This window comes from Daphnia magna, linkage group LG8 (assembly GCF_020631705.1).
Source record: "Daphnia magna isolate NIES linkage group LG8, ASM2063170v1.1, whole genome shotgun sequence".
Lineage (NCBI taxonomy): Eukaryota > Metazoa > Arthropoda > Branchiopoda > Diplostraca > Daphniidae > Daphnia > Daphnia magna.
Window position 1 is genome coordinate 5866579 of NC_059189.1, and position 22366 is coordinate 5888944.

Below are 22366 nucleotides of genomic sequence, written 5' to 3' on the forward strand. Positions count from 1 at the left end.
AATTTTGAATCACCGAATGCGCCATTTAAAAAATGTCATGACCTAGCACATTCGTATATAATAATTTATTCGCGAATTTAATTCATTAAACTTTACCTACAATATTTTCAGCAAGTTCACTTTGGAATCAGAGTTCAGTTCCGTTGCTTAACGTTGACATGCTGGCAGTAGTCTAGACTGCGAAATGGAAATTCTATTATAACGAAGACAGATATTGTTGGGGGGAAAAAAATAACTTCAGCCAGTGGACTGTTTGAAACTGATGCGCATATAATATATTCAAAACAGAGTGTATTGATAATATGGATAACAGATGTCACAGATGTTTATAATGCGGTGTATACTTGATAGTCTACAGAAAAAGGGTACACGGCTTTATCATATCGACGAATCGCGATGGGAAGAGACCACGTTCGCCAAGTCTGCTACTGCACATGCACATTCAAATAAAATGGGGTAGCAAATAAGTAAGGTTTGGTTGCATAGAATATTGTTATGAAGTTAAATATGTATCCATAAATGAAAATCTGGACGCATTTATACACAGACTTTATCGACAGAAAACTAGAATGTAAAAGTCTCCAGACAAATGCCGCTAATTCCTTATGTTTCCTTATGTATATATACAAACTCTCGTTCTTAAACTAGTCGGTTAAAATGTCGTTGATAGACAGTCAGATTATTATCATGATTTTCTTATATTTTTTTTTTTCTTTTTCTTTTCTTTTTTTTTTTCGATTAAATTTTTGGGAAAAATGGATCGTGGAAATTAGTATTCCTTCCAAAAGTGGTTCCTTCCTTTTCAACTTTACGCAAAACCATTGCTTAACGAATTCCTTTTATGTTTTTTTGTTTTTTTGGTTTTTTGAGCAACTTATACACTATTAGGTTATCGTAATAAAACCCCAAGAAGTGAAAAGAATAAAGCTGGAAAAAGGAATCCAGGCGGCGTAAATGAAATCTTAATCGCCCAAACATGCAAACGATGAGCGGTTAGATATAATTAAAGACGTTTTCAACGGTACTGGAATGAAATAGGAAGGATCGATTAGTTGTAGGATCAATGGTCGAAAAGAAAAGATAGCAATCGCGACACACATTGTTATAGAAGATATGAAAGATGAGAGCATCTCTCGTGATGAAATAAACATAATTTTGCTTCATGAAAAGAGACAACAAAAACAGCGATTTTTCGAGAAAAAAAAACAAAATTAGTTGAAATCGTGCATATGTATAGAAACATACAGTTAAGCATGTACGTCTAATTCACTGGGCGAGGTTGGCCCTCGAATTTTGATCTTGATTGAGTTTTCTCGCCGTTTCTTCTCTTTGCGCTGCGTTTCAAAATTATTACAAGCAAATATACTATAAGTAAAGATTTAAAAAGACACACGGGAATGTAAGAAAATTTAGTAGTCTGATTATTCTCAATTGCGAATCATTTAATGCTCTGATACGGAATAAAGCTGTGGGGGCGCCCTTCTCGTTCAATTGACTTTTAACACGGAGGCTCTAAATTTGGAACAGGTGATTCGGGACCAATGCCAGTTGTAGAGCTAACGCTGTTCTGTTCTGCCCGATCCAGTGTCAGACTGGAGATGATGACTGTGCGGGAGAGCGCACCTTCACTTAGCTCCGGTGCTATATGTTGCATGTACGGCTTTTGCAGAACATTAACAGAGGACGGTGGTAGATCCTCAAAATTGCCGCTTAATCGTTTGATAACGGTGCCCTGGGTTTGGCTTATTCGACCAGAACTTCGACCTAACGAACCAGTATTTTCACCCCCGTTAAGCGGATTGTTGCCACTCAATTGCTCAAAGCGGTTGCGGACGGCGGCAAAATTACCAGCACTTGGGTTTAGGTCTGTCAATGGCTGTGGCTGCGAATCATCTGAAAAAGACGACATCTCCAAAGTGATTGTGTGAGCATCGCTGTATCCCAATTCTCCTGGAGCGAGCCCGGTCATTTCCGGATGGTATTGTGGCGTTCGGCCATTCTCAATCTATCATTGAAAAACAAACGTAACTATTTTGGCGTTCTTGTTGAAGCCCACTGAATATAGCGATACCGATAGCCAAAGTAAATTACTCACTTGGGATGAATGTTCAATTAAACTCGGGGTACTTTCTCCACTTGGTTCTGGGCTGGCAGGAGAAAATGGACTGCCTTCTGAGCTCGAACTCGCTTCGGATGGACTGGTACCTAAACTGGTGGTCAATGTCACATCGGTACTGAGTGACTCGTCCATCGGATTGTAAGACATTGTTGTCTGGACGCTTTCGACAGTCTGGATGCTGGTACTTCCAAACCATAAAGCCTCAGCCACGTCGCCGCTCAATGGCCGATGGCTGACACTGTCGCAATCGTTGTCAGTGTTAACGGTCAGGTATGTGCGATTGCCACCAGATACACCGCCAGTGGACAGCAACCTGTGTGTGTCTGCTTCATCCGCAGTGATAACAGTCACCTCACTGTCGATGCTACCTTGTTCAGAAACCGGACGTTTGCGATTTAAATTGTAGTCTTCATCGCTGTCTTCTCCGACACGGCTTAGATCTTGGACGGCCAGGTTATAGATAGCTCGGGACGAACTACCGGCCAATGTCGAAACTGGCTTGAAGTCAAGCGAAACAGTTCTTTCGAGCGAGCCTTCGTCGCTTCCCGAAGTTGGAATGCGTGTTAAATCTCCGAGCGAAGAAGCTTTGCGGTTGTGAGCTTCCTGTTGTCCAGACGATTGGGCGGGACAGTTGATGACCAACGTGTCAGAGCCAGTTGACGTTGTGATGGAGATGTCAGTATCTGAAGCTTGTTGATTATTGCCAGAGATGAAAGGAGGCTGGCAAACGCCAACTTCTACTTCACCAGGAAAATTGTCGAATATCATTGTTGAAAATCCACCTTCGACTGCGTAAAAGATAGTAAGATAAATTAGCTATTAAGATGTAACTTATGTACAAGTTATTTTTACCTGTTACGTCTGAAGTAATTGTAGGTTGAGAGACATGCAAAATGGCGGAGTTTGGTTCAAATGGTACGATAAATCGTCTGGCGGGGGTGGGTGGGCCACGTTTCAGTTTGACAGCGTCTGAAGCCATGATAACCGACGAAGAAACCTGGCTGGCCGAGACTTGGGGTCCCGACAAGGTGGTGGTCAATTCCATATTACCATACAATGGTTGTTGCGTTCTGACAGAGCTCTCGATGGGAGGAGTTGGATCTAATCGAGTAACGGAAAGTAGTTTGGGAGAAGAATCAACATCCAGCATTTCGAGCGTTGGTTTCTTGGAACGTGGGCTTGGCATTAAACTGATGTAACTCGGTGAGTGTAAACGAATTCCTGCGCTTGACTTGGAATCGCGTCTAATGGCTTCAGCACGTTCTGATGGCGACAATTGTTCCAGTTTTTGCTGCTCACTTATTCCATCCAAATCCACTTCGATGCTAAGCTCCTGGTCGGATGATTTTGACGCACGACGAAGATCGACCCTTGGCAATTTCCATTCCGGTTGAAGGGTATTGCTGCTGTTACCAGCGTCGTTCTTGCCCGTAATCTCGATCTTGTTACTGGAGAACATTTTGGGTTTCTTTAGTTTCACGCCGAAACGGGCGCCTATGTTCTTCTTAATATCCTTCACTTCATCTTCTTCGTCCGAGCTGCTGTCGTGGTGGGTTTTCTCGGCGTCCTGGTATTCCACATTCTTGTACATTTGCACTCGTGGCAATTTGACTTCCACGCCCATCAACTGGGTATTGCCGGTGGCATCTTTGTTTCGCGGTTGATCTTCTTCGTCGTTATTTTCTTCCTCGCTATCGCTATCGCTGGATGATGAATGATGGGCATCTCCTTTCTTCTTCTTCAATTTCATTTTTGGTGCTTTAACATTGACTTTAACAGATTTCGATACGGGGACCGTATCTAGATCTTTAGAACTAGATGCAACTTCGCTTTCGACGGCTACAGCGCCGGCTTTAGATGGGAATTTCGGCATTTTCAAACCAAGACTGAATTTCTTTTTTTCCTTTTCGTGGCCAGAGCCACTTTCCAATTTGACAGGCTCCACTTCTAAGCTGGACAGAGAAGGTGAGGTCATATCGTCGCCGGTAGTTTTTGTTTTCAAAGATACAGATGGCAAAGTAGCTTCCAGCTTGGGCTCTGCTTCCGTTTTTTCCTTGCCGATGGAGAACTTTGGCATCTTCAATCCGAAATTCATGCCGGAAGTTTTGGATTCTTTCTCAGTTTCGCTGTCTGATGACGACGAACTGGAATCATCTTCTTTGATTTTTGTTTGCTGTTTCCCAGACTGGATGTCGAATTCGGCTTGAAGTTGGGCCAATTGCGCTTTTACCTTGGCAACCTCAGCGTCGATGTTGCCAACTTGGATGTCAACGTTGGCGGGCATCGCCAGTGATAGCGACAGGTTGTTTCACCTGAGCACCGACTTGAGGTAAATTTACATCAAGAACGGTGCCGCCAGCTAGATTTTGAGAAGGAATATTGACTCCTGCTTCCAATTTTGGTTTGTTGAATTCTGGTAGTTTGATTCCGAATTTCGGTTTCTTTACTTTAACTTTTAACTCTTTGTCACTGTCTTCTTCATGGGACGAGTCTTCACTCTTAAGCTCAACTTGTGGCAAAGCTACTTCAGCGTTTCTCTGCCGTGTTTGGAATTTCGGTAGTTTGATCCCTATTTTGTGACTTTTCTTTTCCGAGTCATCCACTTCGTGTTCCTCTTCTATTTGCACTCGCGGAGTGACAACGTCAATGTCTGGGAGTTCCGCACTTGCTCCAACATTCGCTTTAGTAGAAAAGGAAGGCATCTTGAAATGCGATCCAAAGCTGCTCTTCTTTTTCATTGAAACGTCGACTTCGGGTAGGGACACTTCAGCGTCCAAAACAGGCAATTGCGGTTCAGGGTGTTTAATTGCAACGTCGGAGCCGAGATTTACGTCGCCTTTTTCCGGACACGGACAAATCTGGCATTTTAATACCAAATTTGAATCCCTTTTTTGATTTCTCGTTTTCTGAATCGCTGCTGTCGTCACTTGCGTTAACACGTTCTGCGCCAGACGAGCCTACGTTGGTTTTTGCTGAGAAGGTCGGCATCTTGAAATGTGATCCGAAACTGCTTTTCTTTTTTGTCGCAAGTTCTACCTCTGGTGGAGACATGCCAACTTGTACAGTTGGTACATTTAGCTCAGGCTGCTTCGCCTTGATTGTTAATTCAGGATCCAGGTTGACATCACTTTTCCCGCCCATTGATAAATCTGGCATCTTGAAATCTAATTTCACTCCCTTTTTTGAATTCTCATCTTCTGAATCACTGCTGTCGTCGCCTGTGTCATCGGCGCCACTGGCGCCTACCTTGGCTTTCGCTGAAAAGGTGGGCATTTTGAAATGCGATCCGAAACTGCTCTTCTTTTTCGTTGTAAGGTCCGCGTCCGGTAAGGAAAGCTCGGCATCAACTGAGGGTAGCTCTTGCTCAGGTAGCTTAACTTTGAGGTTAGCATCCGAATCAAGATCAACGTCCGTTTTCCCACCCATGGACAATTTTGGCATTTTGAAACCTAATTTCAATCCTTTCTTTGAATTTTCGTCTTCCGAATCGCTGCTGTCGTCACTCGCGTGACTTTTATCGGCACCGCTAGCACTTACATTGGCTTTGGTGGAAAAGGTTGGCATTTTGAAATGAGACCCGAAACCACTCTTCTTTTTCATCGATAGGTCCGCATCGGGCAACGACGCTTCAGCCTCAAGTGAGGGTAAATCGCATTCAGGTAGTTTCACGTTGACACTTGGGTCCGAATCGAGATTGATGTCGGTCTTTCCGCTGGCGGATAACTTGGGCATTTTGAAACCCAATTTAAGTCCCTTTTTTGAATTCTCGTCTTCTGAATCGCTGCTGTCGTCACTTTCAAGGATTTTTTCGGCGTCGCTTACCTTGCCTTTGGTGGAAAAGGTCGGCATTTTGAAATGAGAGCCGAAACTGCTTTTCTTTTTCATCGAAAGGTCCACTTCTGGGAGCGATGCTTCAGCCTCGAGTGAGGGTACCTCGTGTTCAGGTAGTTTTACGTTGAGATTAGCATCGGAATCAAGATCAACGTCGCTTTTCCCACTCATAGACAACTTTGGCATTTTGAGACCTAATTTCAGTCCTTTCTTTGAACTGTCGTCATCAGAATCGCTGCTTTCGTCTTCTGCGTGAATTTTCTCAACGCCACCGACACGTACGTTGGCTTTGGGAGAGAAGGACGGCATCTTGAAATGTGAGCCGAAACTGCTCTTCTTTTTCATTGAAAGGTCCACCTCTGGCAGCGATGCCTCGGCCTCAAACGAGGGTAACTCTTGCTCAGGTAGTTTTACCTTGACGCTTGCATCTGAATCGAGATGAACGTCGTTCTTTCCACTGCTAGATAATTTTGGCATTTTGAAACCCATTTTAAGTCCCTTTTTTGAATTTTCGTCCTTCTGAATCGCTGCTGTCGTCGCTTGTGTTGTCGTGTTCAGCACCGCCTGACCCAACATTCGCTTTTGCGGAGAAGGTCGGCATTTTGAAATGGGATCCGAAGCCGCTCTTCTTTTTTGCGGAGAGATCGACTTCAGGGAGGGACACGTCTGCCTCTATAGGGCTAGGCTGTTGAATTGTGATGTTGGGATCCGAATCAAGACTTAGATCGCCTTTTCCTTTGACCGATAAGTCTGGCATTTTGAAGCCTAATTTTAGACCTTTCTTTGAATTCTCATCTTCCGAATCACTGCTGTCTTCGTTTCTGCTAACTGGCTCAGGACCAGCTGCGCTAACGTTCGCTTTGGTGGAGAAGGTCGGCATTTTGAAATGGGATCCGAAACTGGCCTTCTTTTTCGTCGTAACATCTGTTTCAGGGAGCGACATGTCGACTTCCACGCTGGGTAAATTTAGATCTGGTTTTTTCACTCTAGTTGCCTCCGAATCGAGCATAACGCCATCTTTCCCGCTCACCGATAACTTTGGCATTTTGAAACCCAATTTTAGTCCCTTTTTTGAATCCTCGTCTTCTGAATCGCTGCTTTCGTCGTCCGAGTGAATTTTCTCAGCGCCGCTCACACGTACGTTGGCTTTGGGAGAGAAAGATGGCATCTTGAAATGTGATCCGAAACTACTTTTCTTCTTTGTCGACAGGTCTGCTTCGGGAAGTGATACATCAACGTCCACATTTGGCAAATTGAGTTCTGGTTGCTTTGTCTTTATCGTTGATTCGGAATCAAGATTCACATCGGCTTTCCCGCCCATTGAAAAGTCTGGCATTTTGAAACCTAACTTAAAGCCTTTCTTAGATTTTTCATCTTCTGAATCACTGCTGTCGTCGCTGGCTTCAGCTTTTTCAGCACCGCTCGCACTTACATTGGCTTTCGTTGAAAAGGTGGGCATTTTGAAATGCGATCCGAAACTCGCCTTTTTCGTTGTTAGATCCGCATCGGGAAGAGAAAGCTCGGCATCAACTGAAGGTAACTCCTGCTCAGGTAGTTTTACGCTGAGATTGGCATCCGTATCAAGATCAACGTCGCTTTTCCCACCCATGGACAATTTCGGCATTTTCAGTCCGAATTTCAATCCTTTCTTTGAACTCTCATCGTCCGAATCGCTGCTGTCGTCTTCTGCGTGAACTTTCGCGTCGCCACCGACACGTACGTTGGCTTTGGGGGAGAAGGACGGCATCTTGAAATGAGCTCCGAAGCTGCTCTTCTTTTTCATCGAAAGGTCTGCATCGGGTAATGATGCTTCAGCCTCAAGCGAGGGTAACTCTTGTTCGGGTAGTTTTACGTTGAGTGCAGCACCCGAATCCAAGATTGGCATCGGTTTTCCCACCCATGGATAATTTTGGCATTTTGAAACCTAGTTTCAGTCCTTTCTTTGAATTCTCGTCATCTGAGTCGCTACTTTCGTCACTTTCGTGAATCTTCTCAGCGTCGCCTACATTGGCTTTGGCGGAGAAGGTCGGCATTTTGAAATGAGAGCCGAAACTGCTCTTCTTTTTCATCGAGAGGTCCGCTTCGGGTAGCGATGCTTCAGCCTCAAACGACGGTAACTCCGGTTCAGGTAGTTTTACGTTGAGGTTAGCATCCGTGTCGAGATTGGCTTCGTTTTTCCCACCTAGGGATAATTTGGGCATTTTGAAACCCAATTTAAGTCCCTTTTTTGAATTTTCGTCCTCCGAATCGCTGCTGTCGTCGCTATTGTTCGCTTGCTTTGCGCCACTGACATCTACGTTGGCTGCGCTCGAAAATGAAGGCATTTTGAAATTGGCTCCGAAACTACCCTTCTTTTTTGCAGATAGTTCAGCCTCGGGAAGGCTAACGTCAGCTTCTAAGGTCGGTAAATCTTGTCCTAGCTGTTTAGCCTTGACATCCGCATCAAGACTGACATCACCTTTGCCACCCATGGAAAAATCTGGCATTTTGAAGCCCAATTTAAACCCCTTCTTGGATTTTTCATCGTCATCAGATTCACTGTCGTCACTTTCGTCCGCCTTCTGGGTACCACCGGCGGCTTTGAGGCCAAAGGATGGCATTTTAAAGTTGCCGTCGAAATTACCTTTTTTCTTCACTGACATGTCTGTTTTGGGTAGAGATAATTGTGCACCCACAGAGGGTAGCTCTTGTTCAGGATGTTCTACTTTGACGTTTAAATCAGTATCGATATCGGCAGTGCCTTTCCCGCCCATGGATAGATGTGGCATTTTGAATCCCAATTTGAAGCCTTTCTTGGATTTCTCATTTTCCGAGTCGCTGTCATCGCTATCCGAGTCGGCCTTGGCCTTGGATACGTCTAATTGAATGTCCGGCTTCATTGGATTGAACGCCGGCATTTTGACAATGAAAGGTGATTTCTTATTCAGGTCTCCTTCATCTAAATCCAAACTGGCTTCTACTTTTGGCATTTCTACTGTGGGTGCTTTTACATTTAATTGGGATTCCATCTCAGGTAGGCCGATTTCAGCTTTGCCGCCGCCGCTGAGCTTTGGCATTTTGAACGCAAATCCACCACCAGATTTGCTTTTGTCTGTTTTCTTATTTTCATCATCACTACTGTCGTGCTTTGCATCTCCTTTAAGATCCAGACCAAAAGTTGGGACACTGACGTCGATATTGGCCGAAGGCTTGTCTATTTTCGGCATGTGAAAAGCGGCTCCCAATTTCGCACTCGACTTCTTCTTTTCAGCGTCATCAACATCAACTTCACCTTTGCCTGCTAAATCAACTTCCACTTTCGGTAGATTGATTTCCGTGGATGGGACTTCTAAATCGGCGTGACCCTTGCCGCTGCTCATGTGAAGTTTCGGCATTTTAAAGTTTGATTTAAAACTGAATTTCCCTTTCTTCTTGCCATCCTTTTCAGGAATTTCGAGTTTGCCGTGCGGCACGGTTATGTCCACGTCGATCGGATTGATTTCGGGAACTCTGGGAAGATCCATTTCAATCGACGTGTTATCCGAGCTGATGGAATCGTGTTCAACGACGAGTGCATCAACATGGGCTTCTAAACTTGGCATTTTCACTCCTTCGGCTTTGACATCCAAGTTCACACCGGGAGCTTGCGAATGTTTCATTTGAAATTTAGGCATTTTAATTCCAAATCGTGTCTTCTTTTTGCTGCTTTCCTTTTTGTCGTCATCGCTGTCTGCGTCGTCTTTGCTGGAAACATCGATGCTTACATTAGGGTCCAGTTCCAATTTTCCAGTTGGTAAACTAAGCTCGGCATCCGGTAAATTGATTTTAGCCCCGTGTTCAACTTTTGCTTCGCCATGATGTTTGCCCATGTGAAATTTAGGCATCTTGAAAAATTTCGATTTCTTTTTCTCGTCGTCTGAATCGTCATGTTCCAGTTCTAGGTCAAGTCCCTTGAACTTAATATCCGCTTGCGGGTTCATACCACCGGCTACGCTGAAACCAACATCTGGAACGCTAGGCGGTTGCACCTGACCACCCATTGCGATATCAACCGAAAACGGATTTAAATCACCCTTTCCCATATCAATACCAAATTTGGTCGATCCTTCAGTTTCCATACTCGAATCCAGACCCAGCTCGAATTTCGGTTTCTCAATCGTCACTTCGGGCAAGGAAAAAGTCATCTTATCCTTGTCTTCACTTTTCACGTCAGCTCCTAGTTCAGGTAAATTCACTTTTGGTAGATTAACATCAGCACGAATGTCAATGGACTTGTCGATACCGAAATCAGTGTCTAGGTCAGGCTTTTTCAAACCAAATTTCGGTAGTTTAGCAGACGCTTTTCCTTTTTTCTTGTCTTCACCGCTGCGATCGTCGTCGGTGCCACCCGAAGCTGAATCGAGATTCAAGTGTGCTGATAAATCTCGGTCTTCAGATTTCTTCTTCATGTGGAATTTAGGCATCTTGATGGAGAATCCAAATTTACTCGATTTCTTTTTGTTCTCGTCGTCGTCGTGGTCGTCGTCACCGATGTCAGCTTCGAGGTCAACCTTTGGCTGGTTCGCTTTCATTCCAAACTGTGCGCTGGGAAGTCCCAGATCGCCTTGCAGGTCTACGTCCGGTCCCGAGAGATCGATAGATGGAATTGCAATGCCACCTTTCAATCCTCCCTTGCCTTCGTCATCATCATCACTGCTCGTATCCGAATCGGAATGTTCATTTCTTTTCAGATTAGGTCTATCCATTTTCATCCTTGGAAGTTTTATTCCGAGCTTGGATCCCTTTTTTGCTTCTCCGAAGCTTGCATCCAAATTTCCAGTACCAACTGTTAGTTTAGCATCAAGATCGGGAACAGCTGTGTTCACGGCAAATGCACCTTTACTTCTTTTCTTGGATCCATCTTCCGAGTCAGTCTCATCCGAGTGGGAGGATGCTTTAGAAAAAGAGGTAGTGATTTTAGGCACTTCAATTTCTAGATTTCCCTCTAACGGTTTTATGTCGGGTAAGTCGGAACTACCCGCTTGCAGGTCAATCTTTGGTGCGCTCACCGCAATGTCGCCTTTGGGTAAACCGAATTTCGGCATTTTAATGTTGAACCGTTTCTTCTTTTTATCGCCGTTTTCGTCTTCGTCGTCATCCGAAGAGTCACTCGTCTCGCCCTTGATTTCTGCACTGGGCAATTTAACATCAACTTGATGGGAGGTGTCTAAAGCCAAACTTCCCTCAGGAACGGAGACGTTTGCGCCGGCGCCGAATGTTGGCATTTTGATACCGAAATTGCCCTTTTTACTGATCTTTGCGTCATCAACGTCAAAGCCCGCAGAAGGAATATTCACGTCTGCTGACATTTCTGGCGCAGAAGTCTCCAATTGGATTTCAGGTTTGCTTAGCTCAAATTTAGGCATTTTTCCGAATTTCAACTTTTTCGTTCCGCCTTCCGAGTCATCATCGCTGTCACTAGAGGCTGAGCCTTGTTTTAGATCCGTTGTCACGTTAGGCACGGAGAGAGCGATATTAGCGGAGCCTTTCAGCTCACCGTGTCCTTTACCCATATTAAACTTTGGCATAGAAAAACCGGTTTTTGGTTTCTTGACGTCTACTGAAACAGACGGATGTAAATCTACATCAGGGCCGGATGCAGAAAGGGACGGTGGCTGGATATCAATAGAAGCTGCAGGAAGCTTCACGTCGACATCGACTTCCGGAATGGAAGCGTTTAGGGTGGGCAAAGGTTTAGTCTCGATGGTGACATCGTGTTTCTTCTTGAGGCTCAATTTCGGCATTTTGAATTCGAATCCTGCTTTGGATCCGTCTTTTTTCAGCTTTGGGTCAATTTCCACACTTGCTTCCGGCAATGCCACATCTACCTCTGGCATTGCAATTTTAGCACCTGTTTCTGGTGCATCAACTTTCACGGTTTTGCTTCCTCCGAATTTCGGGAATTTGATGTGAAATCCTGATTTCCCAGTTTTGCCGGCTTCGATGGAAGCTTCTGCATGGGGAATCTCTAGATTGGCTGGTACATCTGGCAAACTTGGTAGCTTAAAATCCAGATCTAGACTCGCTCCAGTTGGGACGGTCACATCGATGTTGGGCTGATCAAGTTTAGGTCCTTTAACTTTGAATTCAGACGAACCGCCCGCAGTAGATAATTCTAAAGACGGAGCTTTGACGTCGAGGTTGGTAGCGCCACCAGTGAATTGAAGTTCGGGAGATTTAATTTTCAACGATTTACCCTTTTTCTTTATTTCGTCTTCATTGTCGGTATCTTCAGTGTCTGACTGCATCCTCAGGACATCACCGCTCAAGTTTGGAACTCCAACTTCAAGCTTTCCTTCAAGCGGTTTCATGCAGGGTAAATCCGCTTGGACGTCGATTCTTGGGTCCGCTCATTTCAGCTTTGGGTAAGCCAAACTTCGGCATTTTGATATTGAATCCCCTTTTCTTTTTATCGCCGATTTTCATCGTCGTCATCATCGGAGGAGTCACTCGTCTCCGCTTTTGTTTCTACACTAGGTAATTTAACGTCAATTCCATGAGAAGCGTCTAAATTCAAACCTACATCGGGAACAGTTGCACTAGCTCCAAATTTGGGCATTTTCATTCCAAACTTGTTTTTCTTGCTGCCTTTATCGTTGTCAATATCGCCGACGTCGACGTCTACAGAAGGAAGCTCAACGTCCACCGAGACGTCGGGAGCTGAAATTTCTATTTCGCCCTGTGGTTTGTTGAAACCGAATTTGGGCATCTTTCCAAACTTTAACTTTTTCTTTCCTCCTTCCGTGTCATCGTCAGTGTCGCTGTCTGACGAAGAAGTTTTTTCGATTCTAACCCCGGCTATGTCCATGTCCACACCGATGGTATTTTTGAGTTCTGCTTGATCCTTGCCCATATTAAATTTGGGCATAGAAAAATCAATCTTTGGTTTTTTGACGTCCATCGATACAGACGGTAGTTCCACATCAGGGGCCGAAGCAGAAAGGAAAGGCGGCTGTACCTCAACAGAAGCTCCAGGTATCTTCATGTCGACGTCTACTTCCGGCCCATCAACGTTAATAGTAGGCATCGTTTTAGCCTCAAAGGCGATCTCAGGTTTCTTTTTCAGACTCATTTTAGGCATTTTGAATTCAAAACCTGCTTTAGCTCCGTCTTTTTTCAACTTGGGGTCCATTTCGACATTTGTTTCTGGCAACGCCACTTCCAATTCTGGAGCAGCTAGTTGAACGCCTACTTCAGGCATGTCACCTTTCACTGTTTTGCTGCCGCCAAATTTTGGGAATTTGATATGAAAACCAGGTTTTGGTGTCTTGCTTAGATCAAGAGAAATGTCTGCATTATGAATTTCTTGACCAACTGCAACATCTGGCAAGCTCGGTGATTGGAAATCGACGCTTACATTTGGTGCAGCGGGGAGATTGACATCGATATTGGGCTGGTTAATTTTCGGTCCTTCGAAATTGATATCGGTTACACCGACTGGAGCAGAGAGATTCAGCGAAGGAATTCCCATATTCAATTTAACGTCACCACCTGCGACTACGGCTGTTGGGTACTCTTGTTCTGGCATGTCGATCGCCATGGAGACGTTACGTGTGGGTAATTTAATTCCCGATCCATCCGGCACGTCGATGTTGATGGCAAGGTCAGAAGCTTTGGGTGTGTGTATCTCTACTTTTGGAAGATTGAGCTCGGCTTCTGGTACATCAAGTCCGGTAGGAAGTAGCGGCATGTCCACCTCTGCGCCTTTGGCACCGGCTTTGAACTTCAAATCTGGTAAGACTTTGATTGCGAATTTCGATACTTTCGGAGGCCGCGGGTCTATCGCCAGAGAAACATTCGGGGGAGCGACGTTGATATCTCCAGCATCTAAAACGACGTTGGCTGATGCAGGTTTGATGTTTCCACCTTTCAGCTTGATGTCGGGCGCAGTCGGCACGTCAATATCTAGATTTGCTTTTCCCAGTAATTTTGATTTTGCCAGGCCGCCACTTACATGACCCGCCAAACTGGGAATTCGCATGTCCGCCCTGACAGTCACATCCGCTCGTCCAACCTATATTTAATAAAAATAAACACAAATCGTTTTATAATCGTTTTATTGACAATAGATTGTTTTCCCCGAAGACCTTAAGACTCGCATCAGCGATTTAAATATTAAGCCACAAAACAGAGAATTTCTATTAGTACTAGCAGCTGGATATTATATAATCTTTGATCAGCTTTTCAGAAATAAAATAAGACGTTAACAGTCAAAGGCGCAACTGCGTGAAACGGCTTTGGCAAATGATGGCTAGTAGTGAATGGTTGCTATTTTTTTCTATGCGTTTCCTTTCCACCTTCTCTCGACCTTGGTGTATGCAACTGGCAGAGGCCCACAGTTTCCATCGTCTGGAAACGTACGTGATTATTTGCATACACTAGGAATATAATTTTTTTTTTCCCCCAAGGACTACAGTAGTCCTTGGTTATCAGCCCACATCAAACGCCAAGCAAGTTGTCTATGACACGTCAACATGGTACACACGTGTACAAGTACGAATGTTTTATATTCTTACCTTGGATAGGTCATCAATCGACTGCGAACGGTACAGAGGATGAACCAAACGCTCGTTGGGTGGTCCCTCCTGCTGCACGGATCCCGCTATCGTAGAAAGTGTTGCAGAGGGTGAATTAGAAGCCAGAGACACCGTACTTGCTGCTTTACGTTTCTTTAATGTGCTGCTATTATTACGGAGTCCTTTCTCGAGCTCCATGGTCACGTCATATGGCGACGCGTAGCTCAAAATGGTCAATGCATCCTCGTAGACAACGTGACGGAAGGAAATTGTCACGTTGAGGATTCTATCGCCTATTTTCATTTCGACGCGATTAGCCTTGACCGTTCATTAACGACTTAAAAGGTTTGCATCTAGCGCCATACCTGGAGCGATTTTTCCAGATTCGAAAGCCGGTCCGCGGTTTAAAATATCCTTGATGAATATTCCATCGCGCATGTTACCAGTCACGTTGAATCCCAAGCCTGTGAAATCGTGGCCACGCAGCTGGACCGATACTCGTTCAGGTTCCTTTCATAACAAGGAGAAACGACGATAGATTAATTCAGCGTTTCAAATTTTTCGGCTGATTCAAAAAGCCATAAATCATTTGCTTTCAGTAATACTGTCGTTTGGAATTTTTAAATTTTTTTTAATGGATATCTTATGGTAATTATACCCTTTCCCATAAGATTTCGTATAAAACGCAATCCAGCGGCAAAGTCAGGGCTCTTAAGTAGTTGAAATGAGTAACTCAGTATCGTTCACGATTTTTTACGATAAGACCAAAGAATGTTTGTCGTGAGCGTACATACCGAAGAGAATGCACACATAAAAAACCAAGGTTTAAAAAAAATAAATAAATGGAAACAACTTTCTCTCGGCCTCATTAGCCTCTCCTGTCACTTGCAAGCAACCAACGCCCTCATTCTTCTTCATCTGACAGGCAAAGGATTCACAAATCATGTCGAAAATTTATCTAAGAACACACGAAAAATTACATTTGTCCTACTAATTTATACATTATTTTTTTTTTTCGATATCTTTGAGGACTCTTCCGTCCTTTCCTATTTTCCCAGTGTTTATATCTGCACAGGATTGAGTCATACCAATTAATAACTTACGGAAATAAATGAGTCGTCCATAGATCTTTTCTTTTCGTTTTTGTTTGCGCCAAAGAATCGCAAAGGTGTCCACGACGTGCTTTGCGCATCCTGCTGAAATCAAGAAAATAAATCACGTTGTAACGAAATGAAAAACAAGTGAACTAAATTATGCATGGATTTTGGGTCTGAACATATGACAGTATGAATGCTTAATTAAATGATAGGGAGGAGACAGAAAGGGAGGGGTGTTGAAAGAGTTTGTGATGGAAGGTTCCCCCCGTGTCGGATGTAGGAAGTTCTTTCCGGTTTTCATAAAAGTTTCATCCGGCTATTTCAGAGAAAGACTGTGGCAAAACGCAATCCCACATTCCTATCTTGTCGGTATTCAAGATTAGTAATGCTACGTGGGAAATGAGGGGTGAGATGTGAGGCGTAGGTGCAGGAAGTAAATGACATCAGAGATTTGAAAACACCCACGGGTTTGTGTGACACGGTGCAATGACGATTTCATTTTTGATTTTTGTTTGAGAATGCCTCATAGCGAGTCATGCTGCCTTCCACCCCTTCATTATGATAATAAAGGTACTGCAGTCATAAAATTAGTTAAACATAATCAAGTTTCCCGAATCGATAAAAACAAGGCGATGTAAACAAAACAAAAAAGAAACAAACGAAACTCACCTTTTGACCAAATTTCTCTGCCTTGCCGCCGTCGACAACATCTGGAATTTACAATAAAGACAAAATTATTCAAAAACGTGAAAAGAGAAAAACACACAATTTGGTGAATGATTCACGATCGACTGACTGAGGCGCAGTCTTCCGGCAAGAAAAGCACGAAGAAACTAGCCGAAAGAGCTTTAGCTATTTTAACGCAAAAAAAAAAAAAGAATACATATACTGTCACGTCACTCTTCTACTTAACCTTTCCCACTGCCGATGGGTGGAATGATGATGACGACATCCTTGGCCTTTTTTTTTTTATTGTTATTATTATTTATATATATGTTGTGTTTTTTTTGCCCGACGGGCTCAAGAACGAAGGTTTGTACGACGAACGTGGCATGACATCATCTTAAAACTAAAAAATGCAAAAAAAAAAAAGAGAATCACCGATTCTTGTTTCGGTCATAACAGTTGGGGGGTTTGTGCAACCGTCACGATGTACGCAATCTTATTCCCGAACACAGGTGGTTCAAGTACACCAATCATCCATTTCATTACGGAAATGAATTGACTTTGTGTTGTTGCTTAAAATAACCTGCAAGTTAGTCGGCCAATTGTTGCAGGAAACACTAGAAGCAACGGTTCAAACGTTCAACCATAGCGTACCGTACAGCGTGAATGGTTGTCCAGCGATAACAATGCGGTCATCATGGAGCCACACCCTGACGGTCCCTGTATATGCGCATACTGATTGTGGTTAGAACAACGCTTCTATCCGTTTGTCGGTCGTCCGGTCACGCATTCCAGCGCGTCAACTGAAAAGGATGTGGCCGGATGTTTAGTGGTTCCTATTGTAGAAAAAAAAAGAACTCTTCTGCCATCGTGAATTCGGAAACTAGATTTTTATTTTTATTTTTTTTTTGCAGCAGGTGCGTGACCCGACCCGACGTGTTCCAATTCTCAGCCAGCCGACTACCAAAAACAGCCAACCAGTGCACACCACTATTTTTTTTTTTTTTCTTTTTAAATCCCAGGAGTTGAAACAAACCATTTTTCACGTCTCGCTTTATTACCGTTGTTGTGCTCTCAACCTAATGTCCCTTAATTAAATGTTGTTATTTTTCTTTCCCATATGCCCTGCCCGTACTTTCAAGCATGATTGTGTTTCAGGCCGCTAGCGACGCTTTCAACCACTACGTGAAATTCCACAGCGAAGGTCTCGCAGGTAAAGTAATCAAAGCTTGCTGGTCAAATGCTGTTCCCCTCTCTTTTTTTTTTCGTTTCTTTTTGTTCCGTTTTGTCAAGTATGCCACTTGTAAAGAAATAAACATCTAAATAAGTATAGTTATGCTCTTGAAGCAGAATCTCTTGGGGGAAAAAAAATTACATTTCTTCCGACACGCTGTGTGAAATAAAGATATCAGCTTGAAAATAAAAAAATAACCCAAAACAAAACACAAATAGGAGTCCACATTATCGTGTTTTCTTTTTCTTTTTCTTTTTGTTTGTTTTTGTTTTGCTATTAAGAATTGTCCGTTCTCATATTATTGATAGATGGCGAAACAAGCAAGAAAGATGGAGAAAACTATGTTGCGTATTTCGGTTTTTTTCAAATGTGTGTGGTTTTGCAAGAAAAGAAAAGAAACAAGACATGGTTGTGTTGAAAATCGAGCTTAAAGAAAGGAGACAAGAATGTGACGTACCTGAATTAGGATTGGCCTCGAAGCATGGATTGTCGAAGCCCGAACCGCTTTCCACGACACGCGCCCCTTTACTCTGGCGGTCCACACCTGTAAACACAACAACGAGAGATTTGAAATCATTTTTGTTTCTTTTTCAAGTCGATGATTTCACTTTAGTTTGCGGTTTTTGCGCTTTTACTCTTTACACCACTTTTCCGTGAAAAGAAGACTATTATTTGTTTAATGTTGTCACGGATGCGCGTGTAGGAGAACGGAGCGAGTTAAAACTTATCTCGGCAAAACTCACTTTGTAAACACAGATGTGTATATATTCCGTATTTGTTTTTCGATCACTTATTGGTAATAATTAAGTACTTTTCGAGATAAACTTTACTGGCGTAAACCAGGGCAGAAATCAGTGAAACCGCCCGAAGCAAAACCACCAAGAAAGAATAAAGGCCACCCATTGCCGCACTTGTTATCGTGAAAGCAACACAAAATACGAATAAAACACCAAGTAATGCAACAAGACAACAATGCACAGGGAATGCCTTTAGCACCGACTATTTTTGATGACTCTGCTCATTGCTCAATGTGTCCGACCCAATGATCAACGATGGGACGTTAGTTTTTATTTTTAATGATCTACTTCCCACCGTTTGTCGGTCATGTATCCAGGCTAAGGATCGGGTCTTTCGAGTCTACAATTTATTTAACTTGTATCTTTCGTCTGGCAGACGGGCAAAGTTAAGCAAGAATAAGCAGTTTCGTATTATTCAAGGAAAGAGTCGTCACATTCTATGTTTGCACAGCAGGTTAACGATTTAAAAAAACCATTGCTAGCGCAGATAGCTCGTCCAGGTATGCAGCCCAGGATGTAAGACCATGCATATTAGACAGCATCATCTTCAGTATTGATAGCAATCACGCCAGCAAGGCCGGAGGTGGGTTGGCCTCAGTGCCAGATGATTATGAAAAGAATGATGCCAATCGCGTGCGCTTCTTGTTTCAGAAGATGATTCGCAGCCATAGGGAGAATCAAAGATTCAATGGTTTCAGATAAATGTTAGCGCACGCCAGTGGGGACCACGGAGAGATTTCAAAATGTATAATAACCATTGTGATAATGATAGACGAAAAACATAAAATAAATATGATGATGAAAAGGAAAGAGAGAAGAAAAAAAAAATACTGAATAGAAGACACTTAAAAACGAAGAAGAAGAAGAAAACGAAAAAAAAAGAAAGCATGCCAAAGGAGAAAAAAGAGTTTAAGGGCCAGTGGATGGCCTCGGGTGAAAACCCATCGTCGTTTCGGCATATCGGACGAACGAACCGACTGGCTCTTTTTTTTGAACATATTTCTTGTGCCGTTCGTCGTTTTTACCAATAAACTTGGAACGTATAGTTGAAGCGTCGTCAAGTTTTATGTTCCATCCGATGGGGAAAGAAAAAACAACTTTCTACTCGTCCCCATCAAAAAGGGATTTATTCGTAACAGGGACGCAGAGTTCGATAGAAACAAAGTCTACGACTTGCACAAGTTATTTGTGAAGTCATGGCGGGAGAACGCGTCACCTCGGGCTCTTTCTGCAGCATCGGTGGCGCAGGAGAGAGAGGCTCATGTCCTCAATCAGCCTTCTTTCAAAGCCACTGTGTTCGCAACTATCAGGCCTTGTACAGGTAAATAAAGAATCGGCGTAATGAATCGAACCTGCCGTCCTTAAAAATGTTGTGCTGAATCATCCCGGCACGTCCCAACAGTGCCATCATCCCAAACGTATCGTATCCTATCGATTCTTTGAATTCCTCCTCCATTTTGTTTTTCGAAAAAAACAAACTAAAAAAACAAACAAAACATTGTTCCTTTTGGTAATGTAAAACATTATTGCAAGAATTTCGTCTGCTTCAAGACAAGTCAACAGCAACCAGACATACGAATTGCAACACGTGAATGACGCCGTCGAGGTGTTTCGAGCCTTCAAGGAGCTTCATGTAGGTGCGGTCTTTTGAAGAATTCAGAGTAGAAAACTTTTTTTTTTTTCAACTTTTTCTCCTCCCCCCTGCCCCCCATCTTCTTCTGGCACAAGAGTCGGTCTGTCGGAGATTGCCGAGAGTCCTCCTTTTTTTTTTTCCCAGGGGGAGCCAAAGGAACCCGCAGGCTCTTTTGGCCCATGATGATGTTCCAACCCGAAAGGGAAGATTCTCTTTAAGGCTTCAAGGTTGGAACGATGGCTTGTGTGTTAAAGTCAAATAAAAAAATATATATATGTATACGTAAAAAAATAAAAAAATAAACAAAAAGGTGGTAAGGAGTTTGAAGGCGCAGATTTTGAAAGGAGCGCATCTTACGTCAGACAAAATGCTAAAACGGCATTCCTATCTTTAACTAATATGGATCCAACTGCTGGATGTTTGGATGCTTGCCTTTACGGAATGTTTTGCATTCGTTTGAATATTCTCTCCCTTTAGTGATGTACTTTTTAATAAATTAACTGCTGACGTACCCATTTCTTGTTTGTTGGTATAGATATACATACATCAATCCATAGCCAAATTATCGTTGAGTGTGAAAAACGTTATTGGCGTACACGCAGCTGACATTTGGCTGAAAAAGGAATGCTGTATTGTTTAAAAAAAAAACCCGATGGTTTAGTGGTTTTCTTAATGGTTTTGGTGTTTGTAAGCGATCGTGTTCGAGAAATCTTCAAAACTCTGAAAACAATGGATATTTCGCATTTTCCAGTTGAATTTTGTTGTTCCTTATTTTGTTCTGTTTAGGCTTTCTAGGCATGTCCGTGTTGTCATCTAAAACTGTGAGACAGCACTGGAGATCTGCCGTGGAATACGTGATTCAAATTCTGTCGTTCGTTAATCAGAAACAACAAGCGATCGCGATTAAACTCGGCAAACGAAAGCTTCCACCGGGAAGCTCATTGATACGTCTTGAAAATGCATAGGGAAAAATCGTAAGAATGAAAAATAAAAAAATTAAAAAAAAATAAAAAAAGTGACATGGCGAAGAAACCGGATTTCGGACTGCCTTAAAACCAAAAAAGGTTGCTTGTCCTTGGTTGGACGTCGTTTGTTGCTGCCGTTTTCTGCTGACGACGCGGCTCCCGCTGCACGTGCAAACGTATACGCAAGCATGTGGTGGCTTTCTCATCATTGGCCGAACTCGTACGTCTGGTTCTCTCTTGTCCAAATCAACGTTCGCACGATGAAGCCAGCCCAAAGCTTATTTGTAAACATCCCATGCAACTTGCCCGTCTAATCATTTCCCAGGAATTTGACGTAGTAAGTGCGGATGCCCACCTGATTCTTCATGGTAGCAATGAACCATTCAATCTCGGTGCACACACATCGTAGAGCTTCTACAATTTTTAGCCTTTAGTTTTGTTTTAAACGATGACCTACACCTGACATTCAATCGTTGTGGTTCAGGTTTTTTTCTCTTTTTTTTACCTTTTTCTTTTCAAAATAGAAAATGGCGTGTCTAACGTCGTACATTCCCTCTGACACACACAAAAACGCACGAAGAAACAAAAGCGTAGACAGAAAGAAGAAAAAAGAGTATAGGCCGTGCCCGTAAACGAAAAAAATTAGGTTTATGAAAACGAGACTTAATCTATTATCTTGCAGGTTGTTAGGTAGAAAGAATTCAAATGTACCATTAGGCGTGCGGCGATAATAGATCCACCATAGCAAAAAGACGAGCAACGCTAATGCAACGGCCGTAGAGAAGAAGGTGCCCAGCACGGCGCCGACTATGCTGCTGGACGTGAAACAATCATTTTGGGCTCGGCATGGGCCAGGTATCAAGGTCAAACAGGTCACGACCAAGGTTAACCTACTACCGAGCGACATCTTCTATTTCTTGTCGGTTTAATTAATTTGGAGTTCACCAGCCGGTAACAACAACAACAACAACAAATTGCAGCAGCTTGAAACACACTCGCTAAATGAATGTCGCGCTCTTTTTCACGCCAATTTATTATTTTTTTTTTTTTTTGAAGGCGCCAACTTCTTGTTAAAGATGGCTAGCTCTTGTTCGTGAAGCACCAAGAAGGCTAGTCAATATACGAACAACACTTCACTGCCACCATTTCGCTAGTTGAACTGGCGAGCCAGCAGGTGCTGCGCACTTGTCGCCGGGAAACGACAACAACAATGAACGGGGAAAAAAAACGTTGCCTTTTTAATCCATAGCGAATGTCAAGTCACGAGAGTCTACGATGAAAGCTGCAACAACCAAAGGCTGGACTCATAACACGTGTGTGTGTAGCCTACTGCAGCAGGTATGCGACTGACGAGCTCGACAAGGCAGTTAGGAGAGCCAGAATCACCGAAGAAGAATCCGTTTCCACGGGCTACCTTTAAAAAAAAAATTTTTTTTTTCTTGGACGCTGCTAGTGGTGCGTGTGTCTGTCTGTCTGTCTGAGTGTGTGTA

The 22366-nt window shown here is 43.3% G+C and overlaps 1 protein-coding gene across 1 annotated transcript; it reads right to left on the reverse strand.

Moving 5' to 3' along the window:
- Positions 1-271: 271 nt before the first annotated feature.
- LOC116928579 (neuroblast differentiation-associated protein AHNAK) lies at positions 272-22352 on the reverse strand. Its single transcript, XM_045177937.1, is given in 17 exon segments — positions 272-2005; positions 2096-2907; positions 2972-4401; positions 4403-4959; positions 4961-6466; positions 6468-6680; positions 6682-6720; positions 6723-7636; positions 7953-12316; positions 12318-12385; positions 12387-13982; positions 14485-14777; positions 14850-14994; positions 15588-15680; positions 16251-16291; positions 17939-18025; positions 21588-22352. Coding segments are annotated over 17 exon segments (12861 nt in total). The 5' UTR covers positions 21784-22352; the 3' UTR covers positions 272-1498.
- Between the last annotated feature and the right edge of the window lie 14 nt (positions 22353-22366).